Source organism: Anoplophora glabripennis, unplaced genomic scaffold, assembly GCF_000390285.2.
Source record: "Anoplophora glabripennis isolate ALB-LARVAE unplaced genomic scaffold, Agla_2.0 scaffold752, whole genome shotgun sequence".
Taxonomy (NCBI): Eukaryota; Metazoa; Arthropoda; class Insecta; order Coleoptera; family Cerambycidae; genus Anoplophora; species Anoplophora glabripennis.
The window spans coordinates 115,395-132,716 of NW_019417803.1; the positions used below are offsets into that span (position 1 = coordinate 115,395).

The 17,322-nt window shown below is 30.2% G+C and overlaps 2 protein-coding genes across 2 annotated transcripts in view; one reads left to right on the plus strand and one right to left on the minus strand.

Moving 5' to 3' along the window:
* The window catches only part of LOC108911789 (TBC1 domain family member 20), a 24,108-nt gene extending 21,538 nt beyond the window's left edge, over positions 1–2,570 (plus strand). Inside the window, exon 8 of the mRNA XM_018716812.1 lies at positions 2,118–2,570. Within this exon, the coding sequence (XP_018572328.1) occupies positions 2,118–2,133 (16 nt within the window). The 3' untranslated portion in view covers positions 2,134–2,570. The remainder of the gene's footprint in view (positions 1–2,117) is intronic.
* A 7,570-nt stretch (positions 2,571–10,140) lies between these two features.
* LOC108911788 (group XV phospholipase A2-like) lies at positions 10,141–15,977 on the minus strand. Its single transcript, XM_018716811.1, has 5 exons — positions 15,322–15,977; positions 14,432–14,659; positions 10,924–11,095; positions 10,749–10,871; positions 10,141–10,460 (listed from the first exon to the last, which is right to left on the minus strand). The coding sequence occupies exons 1-5, from the start codon at positions 15,776–15,778 to the stop codon at positions 10,238–10,240; spliced, it is 1,203 nt and encodes a 400-aa protein (XP_018572327.1). The 5' UTR covers positions 15,779–15,977; the 3' UTR covers positions 10,141–10,237.
* Between the last annotated feature and the right edge of the window lie 1,345 nt (positions 15,978–17,322).

Sequence of the window (17,322 nt, forward strand, 5' to 3'; positions counted from 1 at the left end):
TTCCGACACCTCCAACAAATATCGTTAATGTATACAAAAACTTAACAAATTATATACTAAAACCTTCCTCGAGAACCACTCTATCCATTGGTGAAAACAGCATGAAAATCGGTGCAGTAGTTTTTGAGTTTATCGCGAACAGACAGACAGACGCGGCGGAGGACTTTATTTTATAATATGTAGTGATACCACCGTTACACTGTATCTCCGCCACTGGAGTATGTAAATTTTAGGAAAACCCCTCTGATATTGGACAATATTTACATAGATACATGTACCCAATTTCAAATTATTTCACTTACTAATTTTTAAATTATTTGAAAAATTTAAAATATTTTAACACCCTGTATCTTTTTAACGAAGCGTCCTAGATAAAAACGAAAGACTCCCCTTAAAATTCACCAAAGAATATTAGGTTTCATTTTTGGTCACCGTTTGTGAATCACGCTGTATATTGAAATTGTAATCGTTGTTGTAAATTGTAAAGTAAAACATTGTACTTTGAAATATTTTAAACAAGATGTACGTTGATGTACCTATTATAATTATTTGTAGATAATATGTGGAGTCTTAAGAGTATACAATCTGATCACTGTTAGTCATGTAATTGAAAAAACTACTCTAGTTTATCCTAATAAAAAAATTACTTAAATATTTCATAAATATGGCATTCCAATTCCTAGTGCACCCTAATAAACAAATTACTTGAGACATTTTATAATAACAATATAATAACAACAGCTTACTATACTAACAACTGCTATTAACGCCGAAAAGGAAAATTTGATTTAGTCTTTTACTACCGCTACAATCCTTTAGTTTAGATAATATGCTTTGACAATAATTTATGTGATACAAACAACTATATACCAGAGATGCTCAAAGTAATACTTTTCAAAGTACCATACCATGCACAATCTGAGGTTAGAACACTACGTATTCGGTGTAAAATAGCATTGCACATGCTTAAGCGCCTGTAGTTGAGACTATCACTCATCTGGCGATTCGCCCAAGCGGAGATCGCCTGGCGAACGTCTATGCAATAGAAACTACGCGCCGTTCTTTCGCCAGCGACTCGCCAGAGATTCGCCAGGTATAACTTCGGCGAGTCGCTGGCGATCGACTGTGCATACGGGTGTTACGAACCACGGAAACGTGCACGTACATATCATATGCGCCCGTCGCATCAATATTCAGCAGATCATAAAGTACCGGTAATAAAAGTGTCGCATACCTGCATTTCATTTTCAAAGTCTATGCAAGAACGCGGCTACCTTGTTTTTATTGAGGTGCAGTAAGAACGATTCGGATCCAGAGTTTCGGGCCTAGCCTGGTCCACTATATAATTCTTTTTATTGCAGTCTCCTCGGTCTGCATTAGGCATACAAAATTATTTTCAGAATAAATTGTGCATCCCAGATTTTGTGAAAAAGAAAAATAAGTGTATTAAAAGTAGCGACTATAAATTGGATAAAAGTATGCAATTAATTTTGATGTCGAAGCAAACTTGTATAAAAAAATCGAATAATTTTTAGTAATAATAAACATTTTTATATATTAAGGTACACACTATTTTTTTATAATTTGTTATTTCAAAAAACGTTGAGTAATGTACGTGTTGCAGCATACTGCATATTATTCTATTTTTTTAATTAACAATTTATTGAATAATTGAAAAATGTTGAATAAAAAAAATAAAATAAACTGTACCTGAACATAAATATTCCTTACTTTTTGAAAAATATATTATATAAGTTTATTATAAATGCACTGTTTGAATCATACAATGTGCAAACTTAAATTTCTAGTCAAACTGAGATAGCAGGTTTTTACTTAAAGATCTGAGCTAGCATGTTTTCCAAGTACAATTTTAGATAGCATGTATTCGAACCGAAATTTAAGGTAGCAGGTTTTCCAACCATAAAAAGGAAATGTTTTCGTACTAAAGTGTCGAAATCACACTGTTTTGATCTTAGAAATCTTCCATTTTTATGGAAACCTTGTTTAAGACAAATAAAGATATTTACAAACTTCCGTGATTTTTAATTTTTGATTATAAAAAAGTTTAAGATTTCAAGACAAGTGCAAATTATATTCATATTTGTCTTTTTTTCTAGTTTATTCAACACATGACATTTGCTTAATCCTGGACCTATTAAGACTATGATGCATAAAAGATTTTATACTATTTTTTAATTTATTTTTATATATGAATTTGTATTATGTATAAGATATAAGCTTTAAGATATGTTGAAATGCTGCATATTTTGTGCATTTTAAAATACAATTTTTGGAATATAAATTTGAAATCAGAGCTCTTTTATTTTTTAAATACTCATTTGCCGTCAAATTTTATCACTGAAAAGTAGTACGATTCTCGTCTTAAGCCAAAGTAAAATAGCGATGTAAGCATGCAACTAGGGCATTTATATATGACTGTATAAAAATTGTAAATAATCAGTTTAAAATGTAATACAATAAGATCAGTAAATTGTTCACCACTAAATTAATGTAAGTGCAATTTCTAAATGTATTTTTGGTTATTGGAGAAATAAAGTATATAAATTGTTGCTTTATTATTATATTATTATCTTTATATTGTTATTGAAATATACATGACAAATCTAATATTTGTTTATTTTTTTACTCTGTATTACTCAGATGAAAGTAAGTGATGATATTTAGAATAAATTCTTATACAGGAATACTTTTTAAGAGTGGCGGCTTGTGATATTGAGAATAGGTGAAGCATATTCATTGATTGACTAAAAAGCAAAAAAAGCGCCGCTGGCGAAAATTTTCAAATCAAACAGCTTTCAATAAATCTGGAAATTTTTAGTTGCATTTGCAATATTACCAAAAACTGACGTTCGTGAGAAGGATTCTCATTTAGATTTTATAAAAAATAGAAATATTAGTTTGGCTTGTGGACTTCTGCGAACATTAACGCACACCGTACATGTATGTTCCAAAGAAGCTTTGTGGTTATGACAACCTCGCGTGACATTCCCAAAATTGTTAAATCCCTTCTTATTCCACTCGCCCGACTTTACACCGACAATTAAACACGGCATACAGAAAAGTTTTTTTGAATGAACACTTCCACACAAACCACTTATACTCCGAATACCATTCATTCCGAAACTTTCGAATGTACACATTGTTTTGTGATTTTTTTCCCCTTTTTTTCCATATCGAGAGAATAAGGCACAGGTCTCTCTCAATTTAAAAAGCCTTTTTGTCCTCAATTTTCCATCTGGAAAATGGCGTTTTCAATAAAATACATGCTGAAACATACATAGGAAACATTTCTATAATTATTATACAAAACAAATATTAACTGAGAACCGTTATAATCGTCTACTGGGCGACGCGTGTCGTATAAACTGTTAAAGGCAGGAGATGGGTGATGGCGATGCTGCTTCAATTTATATGCCTATATTTATTAGTTACCTACTCAATTAAAAAAACTAACAGCAAGTTGCATGCAATATACAAGGCCACTACATGTCAAAAATGAAGGAACATTTTCCTCGTCCAATAATTTTGTATTTGTAGGACATAAATATATTGTGATTCAATGTGCAAAAATTAAGTCTGGGATGAAATTAGTGCTATAGATATGAAATAAGCTGGTCATATTTTCTTAAACTATTTTAATTTTTAAAATTAAATCTATTTTGAATGAAAATGATCTCTTGTTACAAATGAAGCAGAATTTTTCTGAATATTTGTTTTGAAGGCCCCGTTTTTGAAATACAGAATGTCAAAAGTTAAAAAGGAGTATCGGTAGAATCATTAAGGTATCTTTAAATGAATTAAAAGACATATCGGAAAGCATATTGAGGCACTGCGATGTCATTTTAAAGACATTTTGTAAAATTATTTAAATATATTCTAGATCTAGATAGGTACGTATCATTTTTACAGATTGATAATTTGTACCAAAATATGAACAGCACAAATTGATACCTAATTTTCATGGAAAATAAGATTTCTGAATTTGAAAAAGAATTTTCTTTTTAAGAGGTGTGCCTTTATTTTTGAGGAAAATGTTACTAGCATAGCAACTTATAGAATAGATGTGTCACTGGTTTGAATTCAAACTAACATTTTTCTTGTTTGATGCTACTTTACTCATGTATGGTATAGGTACATGATTTTGATGCAATCTTCAGAAAATATTTAGAGATTTATTTTTTTTTAATTTTTAACACCATGTATCTAAAAAACAAGGGCTGTTATACATATGCCATGAAATTAACCTATAAAGTACATGATCCAATGGCCATATTTCCTTCACCATTAGAGTAGTCATCAAATCTTATTCAGTGTACTTCTGAAGAAATTATATCACATTTTCCAAATACAGGGTGATTCACAATTTGGGAACAAAATTTTGGGACTAGATGGGTGATAAAAAATAGAGTCAAATCGTGAAAAAAATCTTTGTAAAATTATAGTTTCTGAGAAAAAAATTATTGAAGTTGTAGTATTTACAACACTTCCATCTGTAGTCTCTAGCATCATTCGTGTTGTGCGCTGTACGCAATTCGCTTTCTCTTCACATAACCCCAGGTGATTCCGAATAGTGTTTTACATTAGTTTTTCAAGTGTCAAAAATGGCTTACGTGTATAGTAACTCGGAGATGGAGATCATTTTAATTTATGGTGAGGCAAGACAGCATTTGTGTTATGGTGAACCAAGACAACATTTGTGTTATTAATTAAAATCACTAATAAATTGTATTAATTAATAATAAAAAAATAGTGGTATTGAATTTGCTGACATAAAATAGGTGTTATAAAAATTTTATTTATTTCTTGGGAAAGAAATTTTTTAAATTTTTTGTCCGTTCGTGCTGCATGTTTTCCCTTGCGTAAGGTCAGGTTTTACAGTGGACCAGTTTCCAATGCCGTGCAGAAGTGTACTTTTAAATCATTTTCGAGCTGCCCTTTTTGATTTTTTTTTTATAAAATTGTATTTGTAAGTCTCCTGTACATTCAAAATTTTTTTTTTGGATAAGTTCTGAATCACCCTGTAGAAAATACAGGGTGTTTCTTAAGAAAAAACAATTTATTGCATATCAATTGCTTTTATCCATTGATGTTCACTGGTTTCATTATAGCTAATCAAATATAATTTTTTAAAATTAATTTTGGATCAATCACATTATACTGACGACAAAACTTGAGTCTATAGTTAATTCATACATGGTTTAACTTCTGTAAAAGATTGTTGCATTACTTTGGAATCAAAATTCAAAGTCATAATTTTTCCAAAGTCGAAGTGTGAAGAAAATTATCATTTACCACTTTGTTTTTTTTGAAGCCAAAACAATTTGCAAATTTCAAGATAGGTACAAGTACACTAGGTTTTATTATTCCTTGTTAGGTTACTCAACAAAATTTTAAAATATTAATCAAATATTATCGAAGAAAATTGAAATTCAAGAAAAATGTTTTTCTTGAAATTTTTTTTGGAAAAGGTAAAATGACATTGTTTATATTCATTTCTTTTTTTATCAAGTACAAAAGAAATAAAGATTACACTTGTGATTTGCCCAAGAAAAATAAAAACGAAAAAATATTCCTTACGAAACCAGTTTCTATGATACAAACTACTGTACATTGACAACATATGTGTGCAATATTACAAATTAATATATCTTTCTGAAAAAAAAAGAGAAAAGTAAGTTGCTATGATAGACTATGACTATTACAAAGACAAAGTGATCGAATAGTTAATTTGTAACAGGTAAGGAAAAAAGAAAAATACAATTAAAGTCAAATAATTCCTTAGCTCGTTCATTTATTTGTATCTAGAGAAATTTAAAATGATAAAGCACTACACAATTATAATTAGTAAGACAATACTAAATTATATATAAATTAACAATTCAAAGAGAAAGTAGACCATTAGTTAAATTGCTAATAAAGTTAAAAACTAGAGCCACGAATGAAACAATAAAAATATTGTGAAGATACATAATATTAATTGTTTATAAGTCAGTCCTCCTACAACTCAATTAATTGGTTCTGATATAATTAGAATCCATGTAAAATAGATTAAATTAGGTGAACAAGTTCCATGTTGTACATAGGTGCTGAACACCCACATTCTACTTTTGGGCATATAAAAATGAAGGTGCATCTTTATTTATGACATCGAATTTAGAACTTCCAAACGAGTACAACAAATTTTTTTTATAGTTTCTTGAAAAATTAATTTTTGGTTTTATATTTAAAAATAAATTAATGAAAAAAAATATCACATATAATTAGGTACTTACTTTTATTTTAAGTACTATTGAAATATAGGGAAAATGTGCTCATTATTTTTTGTAGTGAAAGTCCATTATGTCCAAAATAAACTTCTCACACCATTACCTTTTTTTTTAACATGCAATTATATTATGTACACTTGACTTATCCCATAGCAAAGCTGTAATGCTCTAGTTGGACTAATAAATATATCTATATATCTCTACCTATTGATTTTTCAATATATAGCATTGCAAATGCTGTTAGTCTGTCTTTATAATCTAAATTAAACATTTACAATCTTTAAAAAAACACGCAAGAGACAATGCATAGGTAACAAAGTTTTACACCACACATAAACAAATTACTTTTAATAAGAAAATAAAGTAGTGAATAGCTATCATTTGGTTACTGACGCACTAAACAGAGTCCAAACTGCATAATAAATATGCGCTACTACCAGTCCATCTCTCACTGCTTTGCGATGGTAACCATGACCACCGCTGTAAACTCTACAGATTTAGCGACGAGCTACGACACCATCGAGTGTTTTCAAAATGAATTTTGCAGGTCGAGTTAAATTGACTGCACATTGCAAATGCAACATTTCTTTTTTAATGTGTTTCATTGATTGCCCCTCCCCCCAAATGGTTGGAAAAAAATATTTTTTTTTTAGTAAATAAACCACTGCTATCAAATTGTTACATTTGTGTGATGAAATTTGTTATCTGCACATTCATTTCCTTCTCAAAGTACTGGCAACACTACCACTGTCTGTAGCAACAGCGGAAAGAACATTATCTTGTCTCCAGAGACTGAAGGCTAGGTCTACAATGGTACAGGATCAGTTAATGGTCCTAGCTTTACTGCATGCCCATTACAATATTCAGTTTAATGTGGATGAGATTATAGATGTATTTGCAAACCGAGAAAAGCATCAACTAAAATTTGCTACTTGTTTGTTATTTTACTTTTTAAGCAATGATTATTATAACCAAATGTGCCAAACCAAAGATCAAAAAGAAGTAATAAAGATTAAAAATTACACGAGACGATTAGTAGATCATAAGAAAATCCTATCAGTAGTTATTTGGAATGTGTAAATTATTATTTATAAATCAATATTGACTTACAGTTTTGGATTTGAATCAAAAATGAGTTTGATTGAGATAGACGGTTTTGTATCGTGTCGACAATAAGCTTAATGCTGATTTCTGCACTTATACACATTTGCTCTTTGTCTTAATTCCTCAGAGGAAGTAAAGTCAGCATCAGACGACAAATACAATAAAATAATACAATAAAAATAAGTTGGATAATTCTTTAGAATTTGTCGCTGTGGGCAGTACTAATTGTAAGTGGAACAAACAGCACATATACTACAATCCAGGAACGTACACTCCTGACCATACATTCAGAAAATCTAACCGAAACAGATTTTGCATGAGGGTAATGCTTTTTTCACCACGTACTGTGTGTCTGGCGGATCTTTCGAAATATCCCACTTCTGGGTTGTAAGAGGGGGCAAGCTAATTTTTGATGGAATACCTTCAGTACAACTCACATAATAAAAATGTAGATCCCTAGATCTGGACAAGGTCCGGAACATTTACAAAATTGCAAAAATGTAAAAAATTTAAAAAAATACCTACTACTAGTTTTTCTACTTATATCTTGGAACCTATGCATTTTGCAAGAATATTGATGAGGATAAAAGTTTTAGAATTGAATTTTGCATAGTATACTGTAAGTTAAAACTGTCTAAATTTATTACCAATGTTGCAAAATAGCAACAATTGATGAAAAAAAGGCAAAATAATCAAATTTCTTGGATAATTTTTAAAAAATATTTTAATTGCTCCGAGGGCATTCTAATTTTGGTAAAACAAACTTTAGAGTATAATAAAACAATACACCAAATTTCATTAAAATCAGTTCAATAGTTTTCGTAAAATAATTTTTGAAAAAAATTTTCAAATTTTAAAAATGTTGCACAGCCTCAAATAAAGCATCTGGATACTTGAAAAGTATTTTTTCACATAGAAAAGACTGCTCTACCTTTCAAGTGGTTTTTGAAAAATTGAAATCGGTTGATTAGGACGGCCACAGTAAATTTTTAAATTTAACACTTTTTTTATTTTTAAACAATTAAATTAATTATTATTAATTAATTAAACAATGTAAATTAGGTTATATTTATCAATTTGCAATTTAGTATTTTTTTTAAATTATAATTTTAAAGTAGTCGGAAAGACGCTTCTTTAAAAAAAAAGTTAAATTCCGTTTATTGGTTCTCGAGATATGAGCGGTCAAAGTTTATCGGCATTTACCGTTAATTTATAAACAATTTAGCAATAATCTTTGATCCAGTGGCTTCGTTTTTGCGAGTTCTGAGCTGGAAAAATTTTCATATCCACAAGTTATTAGCAACATAGATAAATCATCGGAAAAGCTGTCGCTCGCACGCGCGAACAGTGACTCAAAACACGAAAAGTAGGGGAGAGAACTTTCACTCCGAGACTGAATTCGGAGGTTCAAAATGCAAAGGTATAAAAAAAACTGCATTATCTTGGCTTTTAATGGACCAATTTCGATCTTTTTTTTTTAATCCGATGTCTCGCGAGCCAAGGATTTCGAATATCGTAATGCCAAATGTCTAATTTGCACATATTTTGTTATAAACAAAGTTTTTTATTTATGCATTACATATACTGTATATTTTACCCTATTGCATTTTTTCAATGAAATTCTATTAATTTTTTTTTAAACAAATTAAAAAATTTTCTTTTTTAATTTGGAAATAAATTTCTTTGTTAAATTAAGAAAAAATAGTAGTAAATTGCAATTGATAAATGTAATCTAATTATTTGAAAATAAAAAAAAGTGTTAACTTTAAAAATTTACTGTAGATGTCCTAATCAACAGATTTCAATTTTCAAAAACCTTTTAAATTTTTTTCAGAAAATTATTTGGCGAAAACAATTGAACCAATTTTAATGAAATTTGGTGTGTTGTTTAATTATACACTAAAGTTTTTTTACCAAAATTAGAATGCCCTCGGAGCAATTAAAATGTTAAAAAAAAAATATCCAAAAAATTTGATTATTTTGCCTTTTTTTCATCTATTATTGCTTTTTTGCAACATTGGTAATAAATTTAAACATTTTTAATTTCCAGTACATTGTGCAATATTCAATTCTAAAACTTTTTTCTCCTTCAATATTCTTCCAAAATGCATAGGTTCCATGATATAAGTAAAAAACTCAGATACAATAACATTTTTGCAATTTTGAAAATGTTCTGGAACTCGCCCAGATCTAGGGATCTACACTTTTATTATGTGAGTTGTACTGAAGGTAATCCAGAAAAAAATTGCTTGCCCCCTCTCGCATCCACCTCAAAACAGATCCGCCATGGTCTATTAATACATGAAGAAACAATAGAAAAATGTCTGTAAAAAATGACAGTTTTTAAAATGGAACACCCCGTATATTTGAAAGGAGTTTTTTTCAAAATTGTAGTGATACCATTTGATAGGTCTATCTCTAAAGATTACACAAATTTTGATAGTCTATTAACCAACTAACCTTCTAGTCTCAATATCACTTTTTAATGGTATAGTCCATTAGACCTGTCGAACTTTATATTATTATAATCCTCACTGAAAAAATATTCTATTCAGATATATAATATACAGGGTGATCAATTAAAAAAACTTAGGTTAACCGATTTTATATCTTCGATAATAACATTAGCAATAGTGTCGCTTTAATTTGAAACACCCTGTATACAAATTAAAATTTCAATAAATATATAAAATAAATAAAATAAATAAAAATAATCTGGCACCTATATAAAAAATATCAATGTGTTTCTATTTTTAATTTTAAAATTTAAGTCAATTAACATTTTTAAACAACTAATCATTATATTAGTTTTACTTTTAAATCTTCATATTTTCCTTAATTACTACTCAAGATTCTTGTACTAGATTAGAGATATATTGCAGTGTACTTTTGTCATGTAGAATTTGCAGATGATCTACTTTTGGTAATTGTTTTATGTACACTTTTCTTTTCTGCATTGTCTGCCAGTATTTACAACCTTCCAATGATCTTAAGTTTACTGTTCCATCGCCATCCCCATTTAAAAGAGTTGGGTAGCCGTCTAACCAAGTACCTGGCTTATAATATAACCTATAAGAAAATCAGATAATTTTTTGGAAAAACATTTTTAATATGAGTTTTGTTCATATGTTTAATATGCAGAAAATTTAAACAATAGCACCATTTATTTTTAGGTGCCCGGAAAGTTATAGAAAAAAATATAAAACGATTTAGCAAAACTCACGTCATGCAAAATTAGAAAATACGTGACTTCACCATTATCAAAATCTTATAAAATTTCAGTTCAAGTTCGATTGAAACTGTGTTCACTATCTCCTATAGATTCAATAAAAGGAATAATAAAAGCAAAAAACTTACTTTTCAACAGTACTAACGTTAAAGCCATATAAACAATGAACCTCAACACCAGGAGATTTAAATTTCAATTGATACGGTTCTGTATCTTTCCTCATTTCCCATCCGTCCGGGAAAGATATACCCCTAAAAATAACAGTAACCAAATTCGAAAACATAATATGTATATAAAACTTACGTAAAGAAATCCTGCAAATCATTTAGTGTATAGTTTTTCTTTTCAGTTTGTACCAGAACCTCATTTGGTTTCCAAAACAATCTAGATGGCAAAAGCCAGGCTAAACTTGGAGATGTAATTTGTTCCTCTCTCATTACACTTTCCCTTAAAACATATGACCCTAAGTCGTCACCTAAAATTTTTTTTAAATATAAATCGCTATTTACATCAATTTGTTGCATATATTAGTAATTAATGGTGGAAATTAAAGCCAAATTTTAAAGACATGTATTTTTACTTGTTGATGTTTCATCACTATACTATACTATATAAAGTCTGTCAGGAAACTCCAGGAGGTGATTCTAGGGATTAAAGTAATAGCAGTATGTAATGAAAATTTTTTTGTTTGCAAGTTACAGCTTGTCAAAGTTCAATTTTTTCATTTTTCTCTTTAAATAACTTATTTAATTCAAGTTCGATTAGTCTCTCATTTGGCACATAAACTGAGTAGATCAAGTTCTATTGGACCATTCAGAGAAAATTTTTTTTATGTGCCGCTAGAGTGCTCTTTACCTACTTTGTTTTGTTCATAACTGTTTCCTTTGCTAGACATCACAGAAATTTAAAATTTGTTGAAAAGAGAAACAGTATAAGAAAAAAATATGTACTCTTTATTCAAGCCGATGAATGTAACAGTTTAGCAGGAAATCGCTATTAAACTTTTATTAAACATTAAATTTTGGATAATTCTTTCTGTAATTAATCAAGTTGACATGCCTCAACTAAATGTCATTAGAAATTATGGTATTACGAATTGTAACGAAAATTGTTTAAAACAAGTATAAGTTCATTTTTTACTATACAGGGTGTCCTTTCTTGATCGAAAAGACTATGATTTGCGTAAACAAGATTAAATGAAGTAATTTCCTGTGATATCTATTAGTTAAATAAAATTAATTCATCACTGTTTTATTCAAAGCAGTTTAATACGATAAAAATCTGCAGTAGTTGTGCCTGAAAACTTAACTTTAAAAAATCTTCCTCCTGGAAAAAAAATTACCTCAAATCCAAGTATCTCGGAAACTAGTGGCTTTTCGAAAATTGTTTATATCATAAAAGATGCTTATAATTTAGAGATCTTTTATGTGCGCCACTTTTCAAAAATGAAGTCAACAAAATATGTTTTCGGATTGCAGCGACATCTATACCTGCACTGAGAGGAACAGGATTTGTACTCACAAGTAAAGCTATTTATTGAAACTATACAGTGGATTTTTCAGAAATCATTTATCTTTTTCCGTTTTCGAGATATCCAGCTGGGGAGTTTTAAATGGGACACATATTTTTTTTAGGCTCTGTAATAGTATTGTGGAAAAATAAGATGAGGATAATAAATGTAGTAATAATATTTTATTTACTAAAGCTAGTTTTACAATTCGTAACACCATAATTACTAATGACATTTATTTGAAGCATGGCACCTTGATTGAGTACAGAAATAATTATCAAAAATTTGATGTTAATAATGATTTCCTGCTAAACGGTTACATTTATCGGCTTGAATAAAGAGTACATAATTTTTTCTGATGAAAATGAATTAAAAATAAGTTATTAAAAAAGAAAAATAAAAAATTGAACTTGAAGCTGTAACTTACAAATTGACAATTTGAAAAAAAATTTTCATTACATACTGCTATTATTTTAATACCTAGAATCACTTCCAGGAGTTTCCTGATGGACTTTCAGAACACCCTGTATATTGTGACATCCTTAGGACAGCTGAAAAACTAATGTTTTCAGTAGTTCAGCAGTTGTCCTGAGGACTTTACAATATACAGTGCTATTTTTTTAAAATCTGACATAGGCCAACTTTTTTATTTGAAGTAATAGACTAGTACTTCCAAATGCAAAGTTGTAGGAAATAACATAATTAAGAAAAATTTACAAATATTTTTTCCGGTGTTGCCAGATTTCTTCAGTAGCTACTAAAACGATATTTTTTTAAATGGCAACATTTTTTTAACATAATTTGACAAACCATGAAATTCTAAATAAAAAATGTTATGTCACATTTCTTTATTGGAGTAGCGGTTTTAGAACAATCAACAAAAACAACAAAAATAATCTGCAGTTAGCAGGAACTAAAAGAAGCTAACAGCAAAAATTTTGTTGTTTAAAAGGAGCCATCATTATTGTGTTGTCATTGTGGTATTTGACAGCTGTTGTATTTGAACATGTATAAAAATAACGCTATAATTAAGTTGCGAATATGATTTTCAGCCTTTTGCAGATCCTTGGGCAACTACCAGTTGTTCTTAGTTTTACTAAGTTATTTTTAAAAAACTCCGAATTTGGAAGAGGCATATCTGTATGTCTTGCATGGAATTAAACATTAATTCAACTTTATCTTGTGGATTGATTGTGGAACTTATTCATATTAGCAACTGAATTAAAACGTTATTTTTTTATACACATTCAAATACAACAGCTGTCAAATAACACAATGACAGTATAATAATGATGGCTTCTTTAAAAGAATGTGGCTTTAATTCCCCCCTTTGAATAATTAAAATCTAGGCTGCTAATAACGTCTTGCATAAGTAATGTTATTTCTCACATAGCTTGTATACAAAACAAATGTTTTATTTACTATAAGAATTCAAAGTGTGATTAAGTAGCATATTATATATTATCAAGAATGTCATTGTATAAATACCCTAAATTATAGAACAAAGGAATACAGAGTGTCCCACAAGAAAGTACGCAAACTTTAGGGGCATTTCCTTAGTAAAAATGTTTATACCTACCTTGATCTGGAAATGTACCATTCTCAAATAAAGACTAAATTTTTTGTATTTTTTTATTAGAAATGAATCGTGATAGCTTTACAAAATTTTGTATAGTAATACATTTGTTTAATACTAACAAAACTACTTAAAAGTGTAACTTTTATGCCTATCAGTTTTTTCTACATATTTTTACAAAAATGTCACTATTATCAAATTTTCTTAGATTTTCAGATTCATTTATAAGAAAAATATATCGTCGCTGCGCCATCAAACCGCATAATAAAGTTAAAAACAGCCATCTTATTTTCTACAGAATTGTCACTGTTTTTTAGTTTTATTTTGTTAATCTACTATTTATTTTTTTTTTGTAAAACTACAGTTTTTATTGTAAAACAAAAAGAAAGTGGAATAATTAATGTGCATTTTTTAGATGTAGAAGTTCTTTAAGAAAATAGTTGACATCCCAATATCTACGGCACTAGCAATTAAAATGTATGTATGTACTAGTATGATCTTGTAATTGATAAATGCGTGTATAATTGTAGCAAATAGTTTAAAGTTGTAAACATTCCTAAAATGTATTAAAAACAATAGTATTATTAGAAGTATTAATTTTCTTTTCCATAAGAACTAGCTATAGTAGCTATATCCATAATAATTAAGGCAAAGGAGAAATATTTTTATTAATAATAGACATAATATTTATTTATAGAAGATTAAAAATAATGGTATTTTCTTACCTATAGCATAAACTTTCACAGCCTTCATTGATCCACCCCAGACCCCACTAAGAGTGATTAAACGTGCAACGTACATGTTCTTCCATGCTTGATTCTGCAAATTTAAAAAATACAAGGACATGGGACCACCCATCGAATGTGCTATGATCATTACTGGGGTGTTGTTATTTGCTTCATAAGTTTCTTCAATTAAATTCTTCAGTTTCACAAAATAACTTTTATTTTCATCTGAAAACACATGCGTATTTCAGTCACATTTTTATAAAAAAAACTATTTTAATTCTTTAATCTTGTGGAAATTTTAAATTTAACGCCACTAATGACAAAGATAATAAATAATATGTAAGAAATGTAATTTAAAGGATGATAATTTTTCATAATAATAAATGTTGATGAGTGTTTTAAAATTAATGATTTAAAAATACTATGTATATTAATCGAGAGTGTTACTGTCTTAGGTAGTTTAATCTTATGCAAAAATTCGACTTTGAAGGCATTTATTTCACGATAACAAAAAATTAATGTGATAGTAATGGAAACCAATAAAGGCATTCTTATATAGCCTCGCTGTGCACTGTTTACTCATTGTAAAACATATTTGTACAAGTGGTTTATAATAACACTTAGGTAGGTAAATTAGAAGCGCGTAAAAGGATTAATCAAATTGTTTTTTTTTCGTTGCAATGTGGTATTTCATCAACTATTTCTCTACTTCTCTAAGTTTATGACTTTAATTGCCCAAATTATGTTAAAAACTTTAAGGTATACTTACTGAAATGATTTAATTCGGTAATTCATTTGTATTGCAATTAAGTAATTAAATTGTGTTGCAACAAGTTAAATATAATGAGATAGTTATAAAAAACCAAAGCACAAATTATTATACCTACTTGGTGCTTTCCTAAAATCGTATGGGGCTCCCTTAATACTAACGTTCCTTGTATAACCTAAACTAACAAGTGTATTTGTAATGTCATTGAAATATGCTCCCGTAGATGCATGACTCGGGTCTAGCCATTCTACTGCTTCTGTACCTCCAAACCCAGGAACCCTTATAGAAACACCATCAGGATTCCTTGTGGTCCTTGTTGCATTATCATAAATTAATTTAATATTATCAATCCAACAATCGATGACAAGCGGAACTAATAATTCCATGTTCAACCATATGTTGAAGTAATCTTTAGTTGCTTTTTGGCAAATATAATGTATAACATTGCTCTTGTTTAATTTTGCTTCTAACTGAGATCCTCCATCACCAGGTATTAATATCACAGGATTTAGATCTGCATAACATAACGTAAAGAACGTAAAAAGAACTATTTTTAGGTTATAGACGTAGTTCATTCTTATATTATTAAACAAAGAACTTAACACTTCATTCGAACTTGAGAGTTATGAGTTTTTGTGTTTAATTTTGAACTTCTTCATCACTAAACTGATGTGTTCATGAATAACAACTAAAATTTGTTGATAAACAACATTCGAGAACAGCTGATGTTTTGAGGTTATAGCACATGCGTAAGTTCTGATTGGATTGCGTCAAGTAAGGAGATGCAAAATCATAGAAAACCTAATATTAACTATATTTTCTATGTGCAAAATTAAAATATCCAGATGCCAGACCGAGTGAATTAATAATTTTAACCCCTAGATTAGATTGTAACCTATGTACATACTTAGCGTATGATAATGGTATGATTTTAATGTCAAGTAAATAATTTAACCTTTATAAAGATAAAAATATAATTAGAATTATTTATGAAGCATTTTTGCGCCAACGTTTAATTTAAAACACAATGAGTGCGTTTGTTAATTGCTTAATTGCTTATTTTAGTTTTCATAAAACAATGAGTCACACGTCCGAAATTCGGGATAGGAATTATGATAGATCATAAAATAATTTTTTTTTTCTTCCTCTATGCGAAAATTAAATTAGGTAATCGGTAATCGTATTTTGCTAATGAAGTGTAGGACTCGTATCATTTTTTAGGAGATGATTTCTGGGCCTAAGAAACTTTCCTGACGACAAAACTTCGAACGAAATTTGTGAAATAAAAATAAAGGTGTCGTGTAAGATGATTTTTGCGTAGTGTTGAAGCGACATGGGTCCGCGGTGGAGACGTCGGAAGTTCGAATCGAGCCTCACGTTGGGCGCCATGTCGTGTAAGATGATCGTTTGTGCCTAATATTTGAGAATTATGAAGAGAATTGGCAACAAGGGCTCGCCGTGAAGACGTCGAAGCAGGACTTCGAGCCCCACGTCGAGCGCCATGTCGTGGAATATGATCTGAAGGTTGTGTTTGGTCAGTGGAGACATCGGGAGTTCTAATCGAGCTCCACGTTGGCAACAATGTCACAACCTATGATCTGGGATGTCAGTTCCCTTGACCGGGGTCCGCGGCAGAAACGCACGGAGTTCGCGAGGATCATCACTATCGACGCCAGGTCGTAGTATATTCTCCGATGGCTGTAGTCGGTGGTGACTATATGACCTACAGACGTGGTGTCTAGGACACGAGCTCGCGGGGGAGATCTCGACGAAGAATGTCGAGCCCCACGTTGAGCACCGTGTCGGGTTAGACTTTCTAAATAAGGACCACTTAGGCGGTGATCGTATGTTCGGGGAAAATCCTGAGAGTGGACGGGCGACGTACCAGAATTGCTTTGATAAAAAAGGCCGGCTCCGTCACCTACGACGTAGTCGGCTAAGGGGTTTTCGCTTACCATGGCACCCGAACGCGATGCGCATTGCTCCCGCTGGATACCATTTCGTGAAAAAGCTGAATAAACTGTATCGTCGTCGCCAACGGCTCCACGTTCCGGGACACCCGATATCGGAGGTAGGCCGCTATCGGGGCCGGACCGCGAACCGTGGTTGGACTCATGGG